General features: G+C 36.8%; 2 protein-coding genes across 4 annotated transcripts in view; both read right to left on the bottom strand.

Moving 5' to 3' along the window:
- Nucleotides 1–8,530: 8,530 nt before the first annotated feature.
- Nucleotides 8,531–9,902, bottom strand: LOC126851920 (uncharacterized). The gene is made up of 4 exons (XM_050596255.1): nucleotides 9,832–9,902; nucleotides 9,440–9,700; nucleotides 9,051–9,264; nucleotides 8,531–8,635 (listed from the first exon to the last, which is right to left on the bottom strand). The coding sequence occupies exons 1-4, from the start codon at nucleotides 9,900–9,902 to the stop codon at nucleotides 8,531–8,533; spliced, it is 651 nt and encodes a 216-aa protein (XP_050452212.1).
- A 10,615-nt stretch (nucleotides 9,903–20,517) lies between these two features.
- LOC126851972 (uncharacterized) overlaps nucleotides 20,518–24,470 on the bottom strand; it is a 163,720-nt gene continuing 159,767 nt past the window's right edge. For 2 of the 3 annotated variants that reach the window (XM_050596378.1, XM_050596380.1), the window contains exons 10-11: nucleotides 21,467–21,709; nucleotides 20,518–20,817 (exon numbers count right to left, since the gene is read on the bottom strand). In XM_050596378.1, coding sequence (XP_050452335.1) covers nucleotides 20,678–20,817; nucleotides 21,467–21,709 — 383 coding nt within the window. In that variant the 3' untranslated portion in view covers nucleotides 20,518–20,677. The remainder of the gene's footprint in view (nucleotides 20,818–21,466; nucleotides 21,710–24,470) is intronic. The other variant, XM_050596381.1, reaches the window with a different exon arrangement.

Genomic DNA, 24,470 nt, shown 5'->3' with positions numbered 1-24,470 from the left:
CAGAGTCTAGGAAGGAAAGAAGGAAGGAGAGAAAAGGAAAAATTGAACGTTTTCAGGTAATATTTAAAATTAATATTTTAACATTTACATTAAATTTAACATTTTTATTTACGCTACAGAAATGTTTTGTACAATTTTCTTACATTTAAATATAATATTTATAACATTTACAAAAAGATGTTAACTCTTAATGGATGGAAAATATGGGAATTCGTTGTTTTTCAATTATTTAGCTGCATATTTTCCCCTCTTTTCCTTATATTTCAGTATATAAGTAAGGCGAGAAAACGCGGAACTTTATTCATTTGAGTTTGCTCGAAATCTTCATTTCGGCTTCGGTACAAGTATTCGTCGTTGTTGTGACCAGTGTTCAACTAGTTCTCGGTAAAAAGTGATAAAAATGGCCGCCGCAAAAAGTATCCAGTGAACGGAAAAGCTAACCGATTTTGTTAAATCTACTCACGTTTGTGATATTAACAAATCGGGCCTCAAGACCGACTTCGATAGAAGAAACGATCAGCGATATTTATTATTATCGACGACGTACGAGCTTAACGCATCGTATACTAAGAAGATTCACGTGGGATTGCAGGCGACGAGCGAAAATTGCTTTGTACCGATTGTAAAATTAACAGGCAATTATGCAGATGGAATATGTCTCGACACCGACACCTGGCAGCAATTTCAAATCAGCATGGAGCAGATGAAGCAGTATTTGTGCGAGAATCAAAAATCCAAACCAAGTCCGATTATTATCAACAATATTTCCATCGGCTTCACAACCGCTTACGGAACAAGGGCAGTGATAGTGAGTTATAAGGAAAATGCGGGACAACCGGCGAATAATAACGAGACGGAGGAGCAGCCCCCGTTGAAGAAGCAAAAACGTACAGCGTCGCCATTGTGATGCAGAAAACTACTTTTGTCGGCCTGGAAGATATCGCAAGATGTGTGGACGCTCATTTGGCACGGTTAATTCCCATTACCGACACCGTCAACGCGTGCTCCAAATACCTGATTAACGAAATAGAATTAAAACTTCCCTCGTCTTACGTAGATTGTGAAATTATAAAACTTACAGTTAGAGGTAATTTTGAAGAAATCGAGCGCGATGTACGAACACAAATAAATAATTTACCATTTTTAGACGTATATTTTAATATTGTATTCGAAGAATTGCTTTCGCTAGGTTTTAATGAAATTGTACGTATAATTTTACTAAAGCGCAATTGTTAGTTTTATAAAAAGAAAAATTTTATTTTCAATAAATAGAATGTTTTAACCTTAAAAACTTAAATATATTTTTTTACCCTACTTCTTTCCTATTAATCACCTCTCCCTCTTCCTCCCTCTTCTTTACTATTAACATAAAAATTTTATCGCCTAGTAATATTGCGCGATAGCCGCGCGTTAGACGAACATCTTATTTTTAGCATAAGCATGCATAGAGCACCGCGTACAAGCTCGTAAGCAGCGGTGCTCAAAAACGCTGACGCGAGCTCACCTCCGCGAATACGCTTACTCGCGTCGATTCCGCGGCTGCTTATCAGCTAATTGGCCGCGGTACTTTTCGCTCGTTCGCCGACCGGAAACGCTAGCGCGAGCATGCGGCCGCCGCGGTGGGCCCCGGAGCGCGGATAAGCTTATTATTCCTCGCATACACGAGCAATATTAAAGTCAACAAGATGTCCGAGGTGTCAGCAGCTGGTAAAATATCGGGCGCCGAAGACAGCAGAGATGTCCCATTGCATTCCCTCCTCCTCCTCCTCCTTCTCCCCAGCCCTGTGGAAAATCGAAAAATATCGCATGACATACGGTATCTCTCGCCTTCGAGCGTCCTTACGGAAAAACTTCGAACTGCAGCGAGCGCGTCGCCCGCGTCTCTCCTTCTTGCTGAAAAAGAAAAATCACCTAGTGCGGAATTATCAGTTATCAAGATATACAAACGTAATACGAAGCGTTCATGATCGGACATGATTGTCCGCGCCGGTCGAGTCATGCAACGCAGGTAGACGCGATGTCGTCATCGGAGGCGATACGCTATCGGAGATTGAAAGAGCTATGGCGCCGCAGAGTCTAGGAAGGAAAGAAGGAAGAAGAGAAAAGGAAAAAATTGAACGTTTTCAGGTAATATTTAAGATAAATAACATTTTTATTTACGCTACAGAAATGTTTTGTACAATTTTCTTACAGCTAAATATAATATTTATAGTATTTACAAAAAGATGTTAACTCTTAATGGACGGAAAATATGGGAATTCGCAAGTTATTATATACATCGATAAAAGTGTGAGAATCGAGAAGAATCGAATATGAGAAATTATTCATCTATTATATATCCGTATGGCAGTGAACACCGACTATTAATAAATCTACGTTTTAATAATACAGGCTCACATACTTTGGTTTCATCCCGCGTTACCAACTCGTGGAACGCGGTACGTCGTATTGCTCTGAAGCGTAAATTTATCGAAGTTTCGGCTTTTTCATCGTTCTCCTCATTTTCTGTCTCTTTAGCTAATAATAAATCCCTAATACTATTGAAATTAACAAGCTGTGAGTTTTCATAATTTAAAGTAATACCTTTAACTTTACACGCTTCGTGCGTTCGTCCGTCTGGCGTACGTACGATATAAGCATAAAATTTCGGACCGCCGGATACGAACGCTTCGATATAACTGCCGCTACCATAGCTCTCGAGCTCGTCGGTCATATCGCCTAAAAAATTTCCTGTACGTGGCTCATATTCGTTCGGATCGCCGCTGCTTACGTAGATACATGAATCTGTATCATAATACAAAACACGACGTTCTAATCGCTCTAAATAAGAGTATAATGTTAAACGAGCTTGTGCTGTCGTATATGCCGCTATCGCGACGTTAGTCAATGGGGGGAAACAACTGCTTCTTGTCGCAGTCGCCATGAAACATATATTACTTCGTCGTTCACGGGTAATATATCGGATATTTCATGCTCGGCGCTCGTCAGCAAAGTTATAAAACGTTGCGGCGATCTCACGACTTCCGTATTAGTCAAATTGGAACGTTGACCGAATTTCCCCCAAAAAGAATTTAAGCATAGCTTCGCGACAGAACGTAAGCCGGGATTTCGCGCGATGTTACGCTTATCGAGAACAATACCTTCGGTCTTTTCATATTCCCGCAAATATTGTTCTTTAGCATCATCGTCGTTTTCCCCGCATTCGCTCGGCCATCCGCTGGCCTCTTGCTTAAGTTGCAAGAATGTATTTATATATCCGGCGAATAGTCCTCCTTGACGCGTCGTGTGATCGAATCGACTGACTTTGTATTGCCAAATCTCGCTTACCGCCGTCACGAGATAACCTTTTTCAACGGCCTTGCGTAATTCGCAGGACACCCATGTACCTTCGAATTCGCGCTCATCTGCATTGTCGTGTGTGCAAGTCGTTTGCGAAAAGGTTTCACAGCAACTGCGACACAATGCAAAAAGTAATTTTCCCTTCACGCGATATGGGAGTATGGGATGAAATAGATTACGCGGAGCGAGTACTCTACAACGTATGAACCCCTCCAATGTATTAAAATTATAATTCGGTGCCTTCCCGATTAATGCGGAACATTCATCGCCGACATAAATATCGGGATGACCGATCGGGAAAGCGCCAGTTTTCAAAACATAAGGGTACAAGGAACATACGTCCACGTAACGTATTTTTTCCATACCTGTAACTTCATATCGCGTCACAATATTACCCGTGCGTCCACCGAAAAACGCATCGCGCGGATCGAGCGGAGATGTTTCCAAGTTTTTCCGTAAGGACGCTCGAAGGCGAGAGATACCGTATGTCATGCGATATTTTTCGATTTTCCACAGGGCTGGGGGAGAAGGAGGAGGAGGAGGAGGGGAATGCAATGGGACATCTCTGCTGTCTTCGGCGCCCGATATTTTACCAGCTGCTGACACCTCGGACATCTTGTTGACTTTAATATTGCTCGTGTATGCGAGGAATAATAAGCTTATCCGCGTTCCGGGGGCCCACCGCGGCGGCCGCATGCTCGCGCTAGCGTTTCCGGTCGGCGAACGAGCGAAAAGTACCGCGGCCAATTAGCTGATAAGCAGCCGCGGAATCGACGCGAGTAAGCGTATTCGCGGAGGTGAGCTCGCGTCAGCGTTTTTTGAGCACCGCTGCTTACGAGCTTGTACGCGGTGCTCTATGCATGCTTATGCTAAAAATAAGATGTTCGTCTAACGCGCGGCTATCGCGCAATATTACTAGGCGATAAAATTTTTTATGTTAATAGTAAAGAAGAGGGGAGGAAGAGGGGAGAGGTGATTAATAGGAAAGAAGTAGGGTAAAAAAAATATATTTAAGTTTTTTAAGGTTAAAACATTCTATTTATTGAAAATAAAATTTTTCTTTTTTATTAAACTAACAATTGCGCTTTAGTAAAATTATACGTACAATTTCATTAAAACCTAGCGAAAGCAATTCTTCGAATACAATATTAAAATATACGTCTAAAAATGGTAAATTATTTATTTGTGTTCGTACATCACGCTCGATTTCTTCAAAATTACCTCTAATTGTAAGTTTTATAATTTCACAATCTACGTAAGACGAGGGAAGTTTTAATTCTATTTCGTTAATCAGGTATTTGGAGCACTCGTTGACGGTGTCGGTAATGGGAATTAACCGTGCCAAATGAGCGTCCACACATCTTGCGATATCTTCCAGGCCGACAAAAGTAGTTTTCTGCATCACAATGGCGACGCTGTACGTTTTTGCTTCTTCAACGGGGCTGCTCCTCCGTCTCGTTATTATTCGCCGGTTGTCCCGCATTTTCCTTATAACTCACTATCACTGCCCTTGTTCCGTAAGCGGTTGTGAAGCCGATGGAAATATTGTTGATAATAATCGGACTTGGTTTGGATTTTTGATTCTCGCACAAATACTGCTTCATCTGCTCCATGCTGATTTGAAATTGCTGCCAGGTGTCGGTGTCGAGACATATTCCATCTGCATAATTGCCTGTTAATTTTACAATCGGTACAAAGCAATTTTCACTCGTCGCCTGCAATCCCACATGAATCTTCTTAGTATACGATGCGTTAAGCCCGTACGTCGTCGATAATAATAAATATCGCTGATCGTTTCTTCTATCGAAGTCGGTCTTGAGGCCCGATTTGTTAATATCACAAACGTGAGTAGATTTAACAAAATCGGTTAGCTTTTCCGTTCACTGGATACTTTTTGCGGCGGCCATTTTTATCACTTTTTACCGAGAACTAGTTGAACACTGGTCACAACAACGACGAATACTTGTACCGAAGCCGAAATGAAGATTTCGAGCAAACTCAAATGAATAAAGTTCCGCGTTTTCTCGCCTTACTTATATACTGAAATATAAGGAAAAGAGGGGAAAATATGCAGCTAAATAATTGAAAAACAACGAATTCCCATATTTTCCATCCATTAAGAGTTAACATCTTTTTGTAAATGTTATAAATATTATATTTAAATGTAAGAAAATTGTACAAAACATTTCTGTAGCGTAAATAAAAATGTTAAATTTAATGTAAATGTTAAAATATTAATTTTAAATATTACCTGAAAACGTTCAATTTTTTCCTTTTCTCTCCTTCCTTCTTTCCTTCCTAGACTCTGCGGCGCCATAGCTCTTTCAATCTCCGATAGCGTATCGCCTCCGATGACGACATCGCGTCTACCTGCGTTGCATGACTCGACCGGCGCGGACAATCATGTCCGATCATGAACGCTTCGTATTACGTTTGTATATCTTGATAACTGATAATTCCGCACTAGGTGATTTTTCTTTTTTCAGCAAGAAGGAGAGACGCGGGCGACGCGCTCGCTGCAGTTCGAAGTTTTTCCGTAAGGACGCTCGAAGGCGAGAGATACCGTATGTCATGCGATATTTTTCGATTTTCCACAGGGCTGGGGGAGAAGGAGGAGGAGGAGGAGGAGGGGAATGCAATGGGTCATCTCTGCTGTCTTCGGCGGCCGATATTTTACCGGCTTCTGACACCTCGGACATCTTGTCCACTTTCTCTCTCTCTCACTCTATTTTCTCTCTCGTTTTTCCAGCTCGTCGGAACCAATCAAACAGCCGGCCACTATAGGACAAACCAATCGGAGCGCTCGGTCCCCGGGGCCGGAGAGAGCTACTCTTCGCTTAAATGCCACATCTAACTCTCACTCTTGTAAGATTTCAGTTAGCCCACCGCACTAGGACCCCGACCAGAAAAGCAGAAGACCCAGGTTCCAGCCCGAGTATTTCCAGCCCAGGAAAAAATAAAAAATAAAAAAAACTGCCTCGTGCACGTCCACGACTCCCCCCACTCTTAAAAAAATTTTAAAATTAAAAAATCGCCTCGTGGACGTCCACGAGTCCCCACTCTTTTTTTCTCAGGTACCTGCCTAGGGGGACAGGGGGGGAAGGGATCACAGCGGGGGGCTGGCGCCAAGGGGGAAAAGGGGGGACATTCCTGTCTCGCTATAGTGGCCCCTATACTACTTATAACAGTATATTTATAAGAGAGATATTATATATATTAAGTTTTCTTCAGATAACACAAAGAAAGAAGAAGAATAATACAAATATTGGATGAATAAATTAAGTGAACGATTCGATCAAGCAGGTTTTCGAAGCAAACGCGCGCACACACACATACACATACGCATACGCATACACAGAGAGCTTTTAAATGAATGGAATAATAAAAAATATTTAAAAAAAAGAACTCCCAACAGCTCCCAACAAAATTATAACATTTAAATAATTATAAATATAAAAAATAAAAATTAAATAAAACAAAAAATTAATAAAAAACAGGTAATTAACAAATATTTAATAATAAAAACAATTTTTAAAGAATATTTTATAAAAATTAAGCTTTTAAAAGTTTGAAATATCTATTTGTTATAATTGTTTAACATATTAAACTATAAATTATTATATCCTATTATTAAATATTACAAGTTAAAAAATTATACGTATATATAAAGTATAATTATTATAGTTAAGTATAAGATTAAATATCAAAAATCACATAAATAAGTTATTGTTGATTATTATTTAAATTTATAATTATTTGAATTTACCCTCGCCACATATTTAGCGTTACAAAGGCGATTTATAGAAGCTGAAGATTTTAGAATTGAATAGTACTAACAAATTACTTTTTACTTTCTTACAATTATTCTATTTTGTAATTATTATTATTTATAAATAAACTGCATTTTATGAATATTTTCCTAATTGATAATGATTTGCTAATTAAAAAAATTAATTCAGTAAATTAAGTGAATTAATAAATTAATTCGGTAATAAATTAATTAGGTAACTACATATTACTGATTTGCGTTAAGGCGCATCTTTGATTACTTTTATTTATTTATGAAACATAATAAGGTAAACAATAAGCAATTATAATGTTAAAATGTTGATGTTTTTTAACAATTATTTATTTACGTAACAAATTTCTAATTTTGATTTATAATTCTAGTGTTTGAACTTTAGATGAGGAAAAAGATTTAATAAAGTTCCAAATATTTTTCCTTATATTCTACTAAAAAATGGATCAAAAAAGAATAAAGTGTTATGTGGGAACCATCCATCAAAGAAAATAAAGTAGTTGATATTTCAATTGTAAACATAAGCTTTAGTTTTGTTAAAAATAACTGCTTATTTTTTATTTCTGTTTATTTTATAAAATTGACAAAGTCAATAATTACATCTTATATACAACTTCGAATAAGATGAAATTATGCTACACAACGAAAACATAATACTAAAAAAAATAGAGAATACTTTTCATACTATAAAAATTCAATCAACAGTGGCACAACAGCTCAGTCTGTTCGTGCCATGGCCTCCCGAATCGCAGTCTTCCAAACATTTCGGTTCTCCGCAGTTTATCACCCCCAGCAGCGCTCTCGCATACTATGTTACTCCATCCTCCCATCTCCCACGTGGTCTACCCCTCAGTCTAGTACCAAACATTTTTGCATTCAGGGCTTTCTTTGTATTCTTGTATCTGGCATACGTTGCACATACCCGGCCCAACGGAGTCGCATAAAGTTGACATGAGTTGAAGCCTAGGCGACTGATACAGCCGATATAATTCCTCATTATATCTAATTCTCCACAATCTTTCCTCCTGTACCGGTCCCTAAATCCTCCGCAAGATCTTTCTCTCCAATGCGTCCAACAGATATGTTGGAGATCACGAAGAGACATCACGAAGACATCAACCGACAGGCTGATCTCTGTGTAAATGCACATGCTTCGTACTCATACATAATTATACTACGTATTAGTGTTTTATAGAGTATGATCTTGGTGTTCCTATGTACCTCGCTAGATCTTAATATCGGTGTAAGCGCGTAGTATGCTCTGTTGGACGCATTGATTTTTGCCTGCATGTCCTGACCCTTGTTGTCAGCAGTAAGCATGGACTCCAGGTATTTAAAATCTAAAGTTTCCTCGAAAGACCAATTTGTGAAGGGGATATTTAGTTCAGGTCTTCATGTTTTTCTAGTCGTAACTAGAACCTTGTTCTTATCTTCGTTTATTTGTAGACCGATCCTTTCCGCCGCTTTGTCCAGCTCTACGTAGATTATTTGAAGTCCCTGTAGAAATCTCGCCATGCAGTTTATGTCGTCTGCGAAACGAGCTAGTTGTTTAAATTTATGCGTGAGGTTTCCGTTTGGATCCACACCCACCGCATGATCCATTCAAGAGCCAGATTAAAGAGCATAGGGGCACCAATCCATTGTTTTAGGCCTCTTCTACAGGCGAGGGGGGTCTTCAAGCTTCTCTGTATGTTAACTACGCAAATAGACTGATTCAAAGTTATTTTGATCAGTCTTATCAGTTTAGGTGGTATTCCCAGCTCTAACATCACTGAGTACAAGCTTTCCCTGCTGTCGCCTGTTTAAATCTATGAATAGTTGGAAGACGTCTATTCCGAATTCCCAGCATCTACTCAGTGTTTGTCTCACCGTGAAAAGCTGGTCCAGGATCGATCTACTCTTTCGAAAATACCTGCTTAGTATTCTCGCAAGATTTGTTCTGTATATGGTTCCATCTGGTTCTTGATGATTGTGGACAAATTTTATAAGCTGCGCTTAGTAGTGTGATATCTCTATAATTGGTGCATTCGAATTTGTCACCTTTCTTAAAAATTGGGCATATAACTCCTTTCTTCCAATCCTCTGGAAGGATTTCTTTAGTCCATATCTGCTTTATGATTTTGTGCCTGTGAATCAGCCTGTCAGTTGATCTCTATGCAAATGCCCATGCTTCGTGATGTCTTCGTGATCTCCAACATGTCTGTTGGACGCATTGGAGAGAAAGATCTTGCGGAGGATTTATGGACCGGTACAGGAGGAAGAATTGTGGAGAATTAGTTATAACTGTTATTGTATTCGTACCACCACCATTTCACCAGCTCTGCGGGGATGTTATTCTTTCCAGGTGCCTTCCGGTTCTTTAATTTTCCCATTGTGGATTCCACTTCCCGAAAAGAAGGTGGGACGTCTTCGCTGTGAGGGTTGTTGTTGTAGAGCCTGGGATCTGATGTATGTGCATCGTTATCAAGGCATGTTCCTCCATTTAAGAGTTGTTGGAAATATTCTTTCCATCTAGCGTGCACCTCCTCTTTACTGACTATTATTGTTCCGTTGACGTTCCTACTATTGGTTTGAGAATATTTCTAATCATGTTTAATTCTTTGTAGGCATTTGCTGTTTCATGTCTTTGAAAACATTTCTGCATTCGCATCCGCATTTGTGGTCTTTTATGAATTTCTGTTTTTTGTATGTACAAGCCTTTTTGGCTTCTGATTTTGCTGTCTTGTATTCCAGCAGCCTTGTCCTCGTTGGTCTCTGTAGCCATTGCTCTCTGAGACTGTCCCGCTTCTCAATTTTTGCTCTACACTCGTCGTCATACCAATTCTTATTTTTTGTTGTTTCCTAATATCCTATTTTCTCTTCCGCTGCTTTATTGCATTTAATACTTCTTCTCAGTTGATGTTCACGGACTGCGCACTGAAGTGGATCTGAGCCAGTCTCTCATCTAGTTTAGTTTGGTCTGCGAGTATTTCCTCATTTTTTAAGCTTTCTATTTTAAATTTTTGCCTTTAGTGTAGGAATTAGACGATCTGTTTGCTAGTCTGCAGAGATACTTTATTCCTACAAGAAAATTATCAGACTCGATATTGGGTTTCCTACACGACCTTACTTGCAGTATGCTAGAAGTTCTTCTTTTCTCTGTTAATACGTGATCTATTTGATTGGAAGTTAAACCATCTGGGGATTTCCACGTTTGTTTGTGGATGTCTTTTCTTGGGAAATATGTTGAGGAGACCACTAAGTTTTTGCTGGTCGTAAAATTTATCACTCAGAGGCCATTATTGTTGAAAGCTCATGGAGGACCTCTTTGCCTATAACTGGTCGGTGTATTGTTTCTCTCCCAATTTTTGCATTAAAGTCGCCCAGTACAATTTTAATGTCATTTGAGGGTGTCAAAGATTTGTTCCAGCCTAATGTAGAATTCGTCCTTCACCATAACTTCCTTTTCTTCTGTTTCTGCATGTACATTGATCAATGTTAGGTTAAAAAACTTTGTTATGATTCTAAGTGAGCAAGTTCTGTCGCTTATTGACTGGAAGTTCTTCACGCTATTCAGAAGGTTTTTATGAAGGGCAAAACCTATCCTCAAGAAATGTTTCTAACCACCACTGTTAAAGAAAGTGTAGATTCCAACTTTTAAGGTATTATTATCTTTCCAGCGGGTTTCTTACAATGTTAGGATCTGTATTTTACACCTAGATAATACGTCCGCGAGGCTTATGGCTACGGCAGTTTTATATAGGTATCTTACATTCCACGTTCCCAGTTGCAGGTCCATATTTCGTTTGCCGAGTCGTCTCCGTATTGACCGTCCGAGGCTTCTCTGGTTTCTTAACAATAGTTTTTGACGGGGCAAATTGTCAGTCCAACGCTCAAAGAGTGGAGGGCCCTTTCCCCTCTCTTTTGTTCCCTCAAAGAGTAATTTCTCTGGCTCTGGTGGGGGTTAACAGCACTATCACTTGAAGACCAGATGGGGGATAGAGTATGAGAGGTGGGAGGTTTTATTTCCAAAGACCATTTGGTGCACTTCACTTCTCCTTGTGGTGCCACTGTAAAAATTGGGCTATCTTTAAATACCGTTGAAACTCGATGAAAAATTATATAAACCATTATAAACACAATATTCATAAGCATTATAAATATAAATCATCATAAACACAAAATTAAAAAAACATTTTGATAATTTTCAACTCTGACATGCTATCAGTGATTTTTTTATATTTTATTACCCTATTATATCTGTGCTTTAAACAATGTTGTTTTGTTCTTTAAAATTACTATTTTTGACACTCTGCAGCTCATTAAAAAATTTTTTTTTGAAAAATTTAACTCAAGTTCCATATTACAACTACAACATATTGCTTATAAAATGCTTTTTTTTAAATTTTTCGGTAAAACTTCACAAAAGGGGAACCAGCCCTAATGACCTTAACCTTGTTAACATATGTTGTCAAGGTCATTGTCCTGAGTTACATTCAAGAGATTTTAGCCGTCGCTTGTTTATTAAAAAGTTATTAACAAACAAATATTTGTGAAAATCAAGATTAGTACGTAATCTGACAATAAAAAACAACGCAACTTTAAAACTGATAGGTTTGAGTTAAATAATACTTTATTTGTTTCTCCCGACTACTGCGCGGCATTTCAGCTCCATCGCGCTATAGTTTCGTTCAGCGGGGTTTAATGTTGGGCTGGCGTATGCTATAATTCGCTCATCTTCAAGTAATTGCTGGATGAAGATCGCATCTAATCCATACGAGCGTCGGTCTGCAGGATGGCGAATTGTCCGGGCAGACGAGTACTAGTGCGAATGTTACAGCGTCCTTGAGACGTTGAGAGGCCTCGTTCTTGGCGACGGTTCAGATCCTATCGAGCATTTTTGCAAATTAGATCAGGGATCAGGGGTGTAATGATGACAGAGAAGTCAATGATAAAATGTCGGTGACGCTAGGCTTAGAAACTGGCGAACTTGATGGAGATCGGCGAATGCGGGCCAATTCGCAATTGCACTTACTTTTGCCGAGTTGGTACAAATTCCTTGCCGATGATGTGGCCTACTGGAAATGATCTTAGCAAAAGTGGTACTTCTCAGCATTGAGCCGGAGTTTAGCGGCCCAAATAACAAATTTACAAATTTTGGAAACGATGACGTGAGAGACATCAACTTCATTTTCTATTTTTGCGTTATAACAATTTTTATTTATTTTTATTTACTTTTTTGTATGTTAATTTATTATTTATTTGCGCTGAAGATAATCTAAAGAAGAAATCGAAACGTATGTATTCTTTATGACTCATAATTATTAAAATAAAATAAAACATATTGCGCCATAATTATCGTGCGTGGCTCTTATTGCCTTTGTCTTGATTTGTTTGTTTATTTCATATAAATCTAACATATTATTTAACATATAATGTAATATAATGTTATTAAAAATATGATATCTATAAAATATTATTATTGTTGCAAGTTAATAGATTTCGGATTTGACCGAGGAAGTGATTTTGTGATAAAGTGTCGGAGAAAATTTACTCCAGGTTGTTACTAGCAAGAAAAGTATATTCTTCACAAACAGAAAGTACAATGTGCTCGCGACGTTCGTGCAACGAATCTTTGTAACTGAAGCAAATTAACATTGAGTGAAAGATTGCAAATGCGACGACAGAAATGGCGCGAAAAGAACAGGTTATCCAATAAAATTGCGAACAAAAGCAATAGGAAATGATCTCAGAAAGTCGAATAAAGAAATTTTTATTTTGAACGATGACCGTTGTTCATTCAAATTTTGATGGCTTGCGGATTACCGAGTCTTGTGAAACGAGGCGAGGTGCCCGTGATTGATTAGTTTGACGCGTTAATTTTAATTTATGTACGATGGTGAGATGTAACATATGATAAATATGCATAAAAGCAAACTTTATTTCTTCTTATTTTATAACAGAAAATACATTAAAACTGTGAAATTTTAATATTAAAAGTATACACTGTGACAGGTAGAAGAAATTTTCAATACATACATACAATACATTTTCAATAATATGATCAGTTGATCGAGAAAAAGAACTGAGAAATTTTTAATGATAAATTTCAAATAATTTTCAAAATTTCCAGAAATTGTTAAAATTTAAGAAACCTTCTGAGGATTCTGAGATTCTGAGTTAGTAACTTTTTGAACCGGATTCTGAGTTATTATCTTTGTCTTATTTTTTTCACACTTTGAAAATGAGGGTTAAGATACAATTCAAGGTAACCAGGTGGTGACTTCCGATGACCTCGACAATTTTTATGGAGGTCATTCTTTTGATACATCTCTATCATGACAAGATAGCCTGAAAAATACGGCAGAGATATTTTACTTTTAAATGACCCCTAGGGTCAATTTGACCCCTTACAACTCTAATGTAAAATTTTCCGCTCTTTCAGAATCCGGGTTCAAAAATAGGGATTCCCATTTAAAAAACAGAAGTTGATCTTCAAATGATTGAAAATGACCTTTAATTTCAAATCCAAGGTCACTATTAGATAGCTCCCTTTGTTCTCTACAACTTTTATCCGAGTCGTTTTTCTTCAAACGTTGATCCTGAAAAGTTATGAGGGTGGAACATTTAAAATGGGACACCCTGTATATATACAGACGTCAATCGCATCATCGTCGTGTGCAGGTAGAGCAAATAAAACTGAAAATAAAAGTCCTGTACCACTTTGCTATTTTTGTAATAATTTTCGAGAAATTAATTAAAAAAGATTGACCAATTCGCGTGAGTATAAGCGAGCAGTAAAAAGGCATAACCCATCGATGTGTGATTGCTAGGACGCGATAATCCATTGTTATGTATCGCTCATATATAACCATTGCCATTTGTAGAGTGCTTCTCCCAAATATATATATATATTAAATTATGTGAAAAATATAATCAGCTTAAATGACTGTAAAATTCTTCATTTTGTTTTATATTAAAGCAGCCTGAAATATCCTTAATTTTACAAAAAGCGAATAACATTTTAAAAAAATTAAAAATAACAAAGTATTTATTTTATGTCCTACATTTGAAAAAATAAAAAGAAATGAACATAAATCCAAACAGTCGTCGGCGGGACTTGAACATTCGTCGCCGGCATAAAAAGCACGGAAACGGGAGCCACCTCAGCTACGCCGTCTCACTGAAAACGAATCTAAATTTTCTATTTATGTGCAGCACAATTTTGTGACCCAATCTTTGCTTCGCGATTTCTCCTAAACAAAGGCCTATTCATTCGAACTTCTTTAGGATTTTTATCCTCTACTTACAACTTATCGAACGAGCTATGATTCGTTCGAAAATCGATTTCGCAATTGGCGTCATCTCTTTGTTAGCTATGTATTCCTTCCGCGAACGACGTTTCTGCCTCTGTAGTGCTCACACTGTAGACCTATTTTAAAGATATATGTAGCGCCTCAATGTCCAATCTAGCAAGATTTTACTGCAGAAGATCTCAACGCTGATTCCTAGGTAGATATGAAATTGTATGACCAATCTTGAGAAGGATATATCTGTTCTTCCTGTCCGAAAGTGTTTTGGTGTCCTGTATCATGAATTAATCGGTTACGTCTTATATCCGATCCGAGTCCCAGAATTCATGATCAAAGATCCTTAAAATCTCTTACGCAAGTGGAGACAGAATAAATGTTGGCGATGCGTAGCTCGCATTCTGCTGCCAATTGATCCACTAATAATCCTCTTCTATTAACAAAATGAGATCCCTAATAAGCAGACTTGAAACTGAAGTTATCGCAGACCATTTTATTGTTCAGATTCCAATCGATGTCTCCCAACTTGTTAAGAGTTTTATGAGAGAGGAGTTTCTTTAAAGTTACGAGAGATATAGTAGAAGACTAAATCTTAAGCATTTAATCTCCGCATTTAATCGCTACAAATCTGTCGCTTCTCTGTTGCCTCCTGTCGCCTTACGAACACACACATCCTTGAGAAATTCTCAGCTCTCCAAATTATAGCTGCACGTTCATCCTTACTGACGAACCAAAATTGAGATTCTGATACATGTCTAGGCGCTTATCAAGCATAAACCGACTTCTCTCTCCACCATGTATTGGGCCAAAAGATTTTGAGCCTTCTCTATAATTGATGTTACATTGAAGACATTGAAGAGATCATCTACCTCTATCGCATCAACATTAGACCTGACTGATTTTGAACAAAATCTTTGTCGATTCCATATGAATTTGAAACAATTGATTTGCATACTTACCCTGATTCACGTATACTATGCATCGAGGATCCGCTTAGAATTTCCTAGCGGGATGTCTGCAGCAGAAGCAGGTCCGATTATAATCAGCTAAAGTGCAGGCATTTCAAATATGATCGAACTGCCAGTACTTGTAACACTGAATTGAGCGAGCTTTTTTCTTAACCGAGCTTTCCGATCTTGATTTTTTCTTTCGTGAAAACACGCAAGGTCGCGACGAGTGAACATTGTGTCCATCCAGTGCTGAGACCATTTACCATCCTACGTTTTGGACCAATCTTCATCACCTTACGACAATCTCCAAAATTTAAGATTGCAAAGTTTATTTCATCCACGGAGCTCGCCTTTAATTATGATGTTAAATATTACGTTAAATAGTTCTCCAAGTTTGCCGATCAATGCATCAGCTTTAAGGGCACTAACTGAACCAGGTATTTCAATCAAGATGTCTCCATTGGCCGCTTTCTGATTCTGGACGATTCAATGCCTAATTCGGATAGAAAGATTTTACACGAGCTTGTTTCCGCGTCTTTGCATAGAACAAATTATTACCAGTTTTCCTGATGGCAACTGCTGCGGGTTAGTCTTTTACGCGTGCTTTTATTCTTGTTCTCCTTAACTCTAGATGTGCTGGAGTTCGTTCTCTTCTACTCGTTGCTCTTTGTCTTCTTCTTTGAACTCGATTTAAAAAAAGATTATGTACACCCCTAAGCTTATAAAGACTTAAATTGTTTTTTTTCTTTTCTTTGCCTTTGCCTAACAATCATCCACTTATCATTCGTTGTTTGAAGGGAGGTCGAAGGCCCCCCTTGCACCCCGCTACGCGTGTGTGTGTGTGCGTGCGTGCGTGCGTGCGTGCGTGCGCGTGCGCGTGCGCGTGTGCGTGTGCGTATGTGTGTGTATGTGTGTGTGTGTGCGCGCGCGCGCACGAACGGTGTCCAAACGAACGGTGTGCAAATGAACGGTGTCCAAACGAACGGTGTCCAAATAAATGGTGTCCAAATGAATAGTGTCCATGTGAGCAGTGTCCCAGTAAACGATGCGTATTTTCTTACATGTCCAAATGCTACTGTGTTCAAAATTACTGTGTCCAATTGAACCGTGTGCAAAATCTCGTGTCCATTTGTAACGTGTTCATTTGCACCATGTCCAATTGTACTGTGTCCAAGTGCGCCACTCCCGTCAATGTGTGCTCTCTAAGTTGTTACTTTCGTTCATTGTGTTCATCTCATTTATAACGAATTGAGTTTATACTCAAACGTGTACGTTGTTCATTCCACAATTAATAATTAAACTCAGTTTAATTTTATATTGAATAAGTTAGATAGTGCATTAACACGGACACTCAGATTCAAGTCGTGGTTGATTGCCGCGCCACGTGCATCTAATTGCTTAGTGGTAATAATTATTAATTTAATGTAATAATAGGAACTTATTTAACGAATTTTGTGTTGAAGATATTTTTTTTTATTAATTTATAATAAATTCTACTCATAGTAAAATATTAAAACTGTGCTGTGTCCGCTATTTCTCCTTATTTTTTTCCTACCACATTCCACGATTATCCACCTTTCTATATCTATTAATATACCTGCATTATTTATTACAATTCTCAACAATTATACAAATATTTCATTGTTTTTATTTTTTTTTTGCATTTTTATCATGTGCAGTTTTTAAATATTTTTTTTAAATCTTTATATTCTTTATATTTTTCTTTTTGTTCCTTGTTTCATTTTTCAGATTCATAGGTGCATGTATCAGAGGTAGATGTCATTAATACTGTCTAACATCCCATCATGTTATTTTCTATAGTAAAATGTACAATATCTACAATGTTTTCTGTATTATATTTTGAAATATCATTTATTATAATAAATTCCGCAATGTTCTTTATTGTATTACATTCCAAATCTTCAATATTTGGCTGCATAAACATATTATTGATATTCTTCTGTAAAAAATTAACAAAGTATGTATAAGTATATATTTTTGCAAGTTTATTATTTATTTTCTTGTCATACAATTTACTGAAAATGGTTAAATTTTCGGATCGAAACGAATATAATAAATATATACTAATCACACAATGTGAAGAATACAATTTTGACGTTTCTGTTCCAGCGTTCTCATTTGCCCATCTCCTTATTTATTAGCTAATAATATTAGAAAAAGTAAAATTTGTGTACATTGTATTTATTGTAAAGCAGACATGGAAAAAGGATTTTGTTTACGTTTATGGGATAAGTACATGGTCATGGATATTTTATCAATGTGTTTCACCATATTTTCGCAATTAGTTCATAGATTTCAACATGCAATTAGAGGGGCGTAGCCTCTCCCTTCGCACCTTTAGCCGAAAAAGATCTAAGCTAATTTTTATTTTTAAAACTGAAAGTAAATTTGATTTAAGTGAGAACTTTTTCGGTGTGAGAGTGCAGGGGGACTGGTGAAGTTTCTCCTTTATCCACACATAGATGTTATAAACAGTTTTTTTCAATGAAAAAAATAATAAATTATACAGTATACACATACTTTAATGTCAGACTTCAATTTATTATATCTTTTAAACCTTTTAAATGCATCCCTCACTATTTCTTGCAAGAAACTCAAAAAATCTTTCCTACAACATAATTGGCAACATAAATGGCAATAAAATCGGAGATATGTTACCTTTTATGTAATTTTACTTATAATATTTTTAGTTTACAGAGCTGGTTCAATGAACTTACGTTGTTCCGCAGACACAATAATATCGCCTTCATAACAACTTTTAATGTGCACGCATCATTTATGCCATCAATCAATCAATCTATCTACCAATCAATCGCAAATTTCCTGGGCTTAAAACCAACAGAATTTGGATGAGATGATGTTATTTCAAACTGTAAGCTAATGCTAATATAACTTTGCATTTTTATTGTCATTGTCATTCCCAGGCATTTCAAACTTAATGTTCGGATTTGCTTTTGATGTCGTGAAATAATCGACACGGCGTAACGACTTGTAATTTCTAACATGACATCTAAAGCATGTGTGCAAAATTATAAGTTCTCAATGAGAAGAATCGAGAGAACTGATTGGATTCTCGGACTGATCGGACTATTTTTACTGCACGCGAAGAATCCAACAACTGACTAAAGGAAGCGCATTGCTTTATGTAATTTACTGTACCGCTGTGTAACCATATTTTGGATAAAGTTCCGAAAAAAGCACATCTCCGATTTCGATAAAACTTTGTGAAAACCTCTCTTTCAGGTTAAAATGGAAGCCTTTAAAAAAAAATTTTGTCAATTCTAATAAGAGCGTCATTTTAGACTTCAACATAAGCCTTATGCCCCCGCTTTATCTGCCTCTCCGTCTGTTGCAACTTTCAACTCAGGAACCATTAAGGCTAAAAAGATTGTTGGGGTGTTATTAAAAAGGTCGAGAGGAGTTCAAAGCCACATAGATAATGTCTCTAGATGGAGAGATTCTCGAGAGGATGTCCCAAACCGGGAAAAGAATTCCCGAAAATGGAAAAAAGCTATACTCGATGTGTTTTTTACATCGTAAAGTGTTAAAAAAGATACCGCGCTCAATGTTGAAGTCTGGCGATAGCCTATGTGCGCAGTCCGTCGACTGAGCTCCGTCTCACTTGATTTAAGAGAAAATGATATCGAATTGATAAAATTATTCATATTAGCAAACTTGCCGATGACCTTATCCTTCATATGTTGCAAGAGTGAGGTTGCTGATTAATATTCACTTTGCTAAAAATCAAAAAAATATAATCTAAAATAAATATAAAATAAAATTATATAACCTAAAATAAAAGCATAAATTTCGTGAACAAACAATACTTAATCCGCTTGGGTATTTTCAGTTTAGTTGGTATCTGTTCTTTGCTTAGACAGTTTCCTAAATATAATAACATAAATATAAAAGTAACAAAAGCGATCTATTTTTTAACATGCCTGCCTGCACTACTTATACGCATTGTTTCGCATAAAATTAAAAAAAAATAAAAAAAGCGTTCATTAAATGAAAATATTATGGAAATATAAACACAGAAAATAAGTTTTTTAACTAAAATAAATCACATGACATACTTAATTTTATTACGTATTGATTTAATATTAAGTATATAAAGTAAAGTAATAGATATTAAAGATATATATATATATATATATATATATATATATATATATAAATATTTTAAAAACAAGTTTAATATTTCTTGTCGCTCTTATAATCTAAAAATACAATATCATCTAAATAGTCTTCTCTTTTGGAAATTAATACTGTGTTATATAATCTCTGTCTATCAGCACTAAATCAAATCTGATTTTTTTGAGTCGATCCTCTAGTGATCTTCATGATTTGTCGCGTAAACTTTAATCAAAACAATCCGCAACTGCTTTCTCTTGTTGAGGCTGTCTCGTTTCAAGTTGCTGTCCAAAGTTAAACTCTCAGCTTGATCATATTGAACCTTTAATATTTAGTTTTGATTTATACTTTCTGACATATTATACCGACAAATAATACTCCAATTTTATTATTTTATATCAGCAAAATTCTATTTAATTTTTGTTCGTTTTAATTTTTGTGATATTTTCCAGTCATAATGCAGATCTGTTTGTTTTGTATTGCGTTTTTGCCAAACTAAAACGATACAACATGCTTAGCTACTAGTTAAAGTTTTGCAAACATAATATATAGCATATAATTATTTTTTTAAGGACGCATTGTAGATGCATTCTTGAGTGCTTTCAATCTACCAATTATCTCAAACTCTATAAAGCTTATTATTATTAAGAATAACTTATATATTTTTTTCTTAGGAAACATATAGAGGAAAAGATTCGAACGTATTTGAATTTGAGATCTGCTGACTGCCAGTCAGCGACTTCTACAAGAAGTCACGCCTCACTCTTTGTAGCATATAATTTGCAATACTTAACGGATTTAGCTATCTTTATATGTAATGCCATTTGTACATTGTATAGTGTGTTCAAACATATGAGATAGCAATTCAGCAGATTCGTAAAAAGACAGACGAACAGCTGTAATGTAATACACGCATTACAATAAATATAATTTAGCCTCTACAACATGTAATTATGAACAATCTTTTATTACACAATTAAGAAACTTTTACTAATATGCATCAATGTATTTATTGGTTTATTATTTATTTACATTTTTTACATACAGTATATTAAACATTTCAAGAAACTGACCAAAAAAAATTTAATTAAAAATTTAATTAATATTAGGGATAAATTTTTATTTTATTTATAGAATTTAACAAATTAAATTCGTGGTGTCCAATTGTTGCACTTTGGAAAGTTAGGTGGTACAGGTGGCAGATCATATGATGTACCAATATGTAAGACAACATTCATTCCGGTTGCAGTATGCCATGTAAAATGACAATGAAAGAACCACCAGCCTAAAAAATAAATATTATTTTTATATTATATTATAAATATTTTTATACGTTCACACACAAACACACACATACACACACCCACACCCACACACCCATACACACACACCCAAACGCACGCACGCACGCACATATATATATAGGTATCCTGCAAAGATTATGCCAACGCTCGTGACGAGGTAGAGCACAGAAAACTGAGCAGAAAAGTCCTTTACCATTTTGTCCTATAATGCTTAATAAAAAAGTTATTATTAAATAAAGTCTGGTCAATCATCGTCGATCTTCAGGCGCAGCGACAGTGAGCAGCGCGCCTGGTAGTGTGTGTGAGCGCTCAGCTGACACAGCGCGGTTCACCGACGTGTGCCCGACTAAAGGTCGGCGATGATTGACCAGACTTTATTCAATAATAACTTTTGTATTAAGCGTTATAGGACAAAATGGTAAAGGACTTTTCTGTTCAGTTTACTGTGCTCTATCCGCTCACGAGCGTTGGTACAATCTTTGCAGGACACCGTGTATATATATATCATGTATAGTTTATTGTGAATTGTTATTTGTGAAAATTAAAATTTCAAAATTATTATGATTTATAGTAATATAAGCTCTTTATCGAATTGTAAAATATAATTGTGTGTAGAGAAATTATGTTAACCTGGATTATCTGCCTTGAAACGTAAGATGATAAAACCAGTATTTGGTACAGTTACAGTATCTTTAGGACTACAATGCGTATAATAACCATTTTGTAAACGTGCCATATGAGCTTCTATCTCTTTCATTACATCCTTATTTGTTATATCATTTTTATTAGGTGCATTTACAAATTGTCCTGCATACATTACACAGAAGCTATAACCATGTAAATGAAATGGATGATTTAAATTCTGCAAGGGTCCTGTAACATATTATTTTATATATATATATATATATATATATATATATATATATATATAGATTTTCTCCTAATTAATAACAATATTAATAACATAATAATTTATCATATATATATTCTAATATGTTACATTAATCAATTCCCATTAGCTTTGTCAATTAACATAGAGGGTGTCCGAAGTCGATCACGCTACCCGTGTGCAGATAAAACTGATTGTGAGAAAAAAAAGTTGTTACGTCCAGACTCTTTAAATTCAGAGCCAGCGGGAGGGCGTAACCTATCTAACTCCAGACAAATGCTAGACAAAGGGTGCTTCGGAGACGAACGAATTGATCAGGGCCTAAGACAGGTCAACGACCGGAAGGATCGCTTTTACTCGTCAGTAGGCCGTTCGTTTGGTGGTCCCCTTTTCAGTAAAGAAACTAAATCCCTATTACCCAGGACGGGAATTGTGCGATCAGGGTACGGGAAAGAGAACGGGTTAATAAACTACGCAAATTTTAAAGTTAACATTGTATTTATTCAAAATTATTTTGTATTTATTCAAAAGAGAAAGAAAAAAAAATCGATAAATATGACTGGAGATACATTTACGTATATATTCAATTACAATAAGGTAATCGTATTACGAATTATAAAGAATTACATTTATAGGTGTGAGTGTGAGTGTGTGTGTGTGTGAGGAATTGTTTGTTCGGATGTTACATGAATGCGGAGGTCATCAACCGGAATCGAGAAGGACAAACTAAAATTTACATTCCGGTTGGTTTTTACAATGCAGAAATATAATTAAGTAAGTAAAAAGATGTAAAATGAAGAAATAAGGGGAAGGATTATGAAAGGTCTTCGAATTCCACTGTAAAGGGGGGAGGGAACTTCGTTCAGAAGACCTTGATAAAGACGGCAAGAGGGAACGGGGCACCTGGGACAACGAAATAGATAAGAGGATAATAGAACCAGGAGGGGAAGTATCGAGGATTTTATAAAATTGATGGAGGTTGACTATGTTGGGACCGACGCGATAATCGTTATCTTTGAGGGATAGGGCAATAGGGAAAGGGGGAAATAGGTTAATCAAGTAGCGATACCAGCTCTCGTGATCCAGATCTTCGAAGAGGGACTCCGATCATTCTTTGGGGTCGCAGGATTCCGGGTTGAAATCCCGCGGTTCCTCTTTAAAGTCAGATAGCTCTTCTAAGAATTCCCGGAATTTCCCAAAAACGTTTGACTCTTCTGGGAGGTCTGACGATTCGAGAGGCGAGGAGCGAGAGGGAGTTGAGGCTTGCGAAGGTTGATAAGGAGGAGGATTTTCGAAGGGGGAAGGGGGAGTTGAGGGTTGCGGAGATTGATAAAAAGGAGGGTTTTCGAAAGGGGGAGGGAGGGTTGAGAGTTGCGGTGGTTGATAGGGAAGAGGATTTTCGAAAGGAGGGGGGGGGAGTTGAGGGCTGCGGAGATTGATAAGAAGGAGGGTTTTCGAAAGGGAGAGGAGGAGTTGAGAGTTGCGGAGGTTGATGAGGAGGAGGATTTTTGAAAGGGGGAGGGAGTTACGGTGGTTGACGGTTGACAATTAAGGGGAGTGAATATTCAAACGGGGGAGGAGAAGTCCTCGAACACTGAGGTTCTTCAAAAATTACAGCAGAACAATTAGAGGGGGGCGAAGGGGTGCAAGGTTGCGCAAATTCCGGGAAATTATCAGGTATGGATTCTGATGGGGAAGAGATGGGTGAATATGAGGGGAGAAGATTGTCTGTTGTGTGTGTCGGTTGATTAATTATTAGTCGTCGCGCTTTTGCTTCGAATGCATCCTTATCTAACTTAAGTCTACTATAATCAATTTTAAAGCTAGGATCAACAGACGCCCGAGCCAGTTTCCGGATTGTTCTGTTTTCGCTATTTCGCGTTCTTTTCCCATCGCCGTAACTGTGCCGGAGTAGGTTTGGTTTTTCGTGTTGTGTCCACTGAAGGAGCACACGTAATGTTTAGTAAAGAAGTAGTTATTAGTTTTAGGAAACAGTTTGATAATTATTTCTCTTTCTCTCTTAGCCTCTTTTTCTTTTGAAAGACAAGATAACGATATAAAAGGGAAAAATGGAGTAGATGAAAGAAATAATAAATTTTAATTAAAAGGACCCAAAGAATAAAATTTATTAATAAAGATACGTTGAAAATAATTATTGTGAATCTAAAGATAAGTGCGAAGACTGATCCCTTTCGTTACATAAGGTTCTTTAGGTTATTCGTACCTGCCGGTTCACGAGAGGAAAGGTAGATTTGGACTTAAAGCTGAGTGTGAACGCCGATCCGGAACGTTACGTTCAAATCTTTAAGTTATTCACACTTGCCGATCTGCAAAGGAAAAAAGTAGATTAGATCTAAAGTTGAGAGTGAACACTGATCCGGAACGTTACGTTCGAATCTTTAATTTATTTACACTTGCCGATCCACAAAGGAAAAAGATATGGTAATGGATGAAATTTTTAGTATGCGATATCAGGAAATATTAATAGAAAATACATGTATCTTTGGGTGGATATTGAGAGGAAGAGAAAATAATAAAATAATAAAAGAAGAAATAATTATCTTATAACTGTTTTCCTTGAAGAAAAGAAGAGAAAGAGAATGTAAGAAACAGGTAAAAAAAATAAAAAAGAAGGAATTAGGAAACTCATTATTTATAGAGTGCGATGGGATTTGTGATGACGGAGCCTTGGGTACAGAGCTGCTGGCTCAGAGATCCAGTGGTCGATGCTGATGTACCTCAGGT

Source organism: Cataglyphis hispanica, chromosome 9, assembly GCF_021464435.1.
Source record: "Cataglyphis hispanica isolate Lineage 1 chromosome 9, ULB_Chis1_1.0, whole genome shotgun sequence".
Lineage (NCBI taxonomy): Eukaryota > Metazoa > Arthropoda > Insecta > Hymenoptera > Formicidae > Cataglyphis > Cataglyphis hispanica.
The sequence above is the reverse complement of the archived record's forward strand: the minus strand, read 5'-3'. Positions and strand labels throughout refer to the sequence as shown.

What these genes read in the sequence shown, in the direction of transcription:
- LOC126851920 (XM_050596255.1), bottom strand. Translation starts at nt 9,902, where the DNA reads ATGGCTACAGAGACCAACGAGGACAAGGCTGCTGGAATACAAGACAGC. An exon ending in ATCAGAAGCCAAAAAGGCTT is followed by an intron (nt 9,701 to 9,831) that starts GTACATACAAAA and finishes TCAAACCAATAG; the next exon opens with TAGGAACGTCAACGGAACAA. An exon ending in GAGCTGGTGAAATGGTGGTG is followed by an intron (nt 9,265 to 9,439) that starts GTACGAATACAA and finishes GCTGATTCACAG; the next exon opens with GCACAAAATCATAAAGCAGA.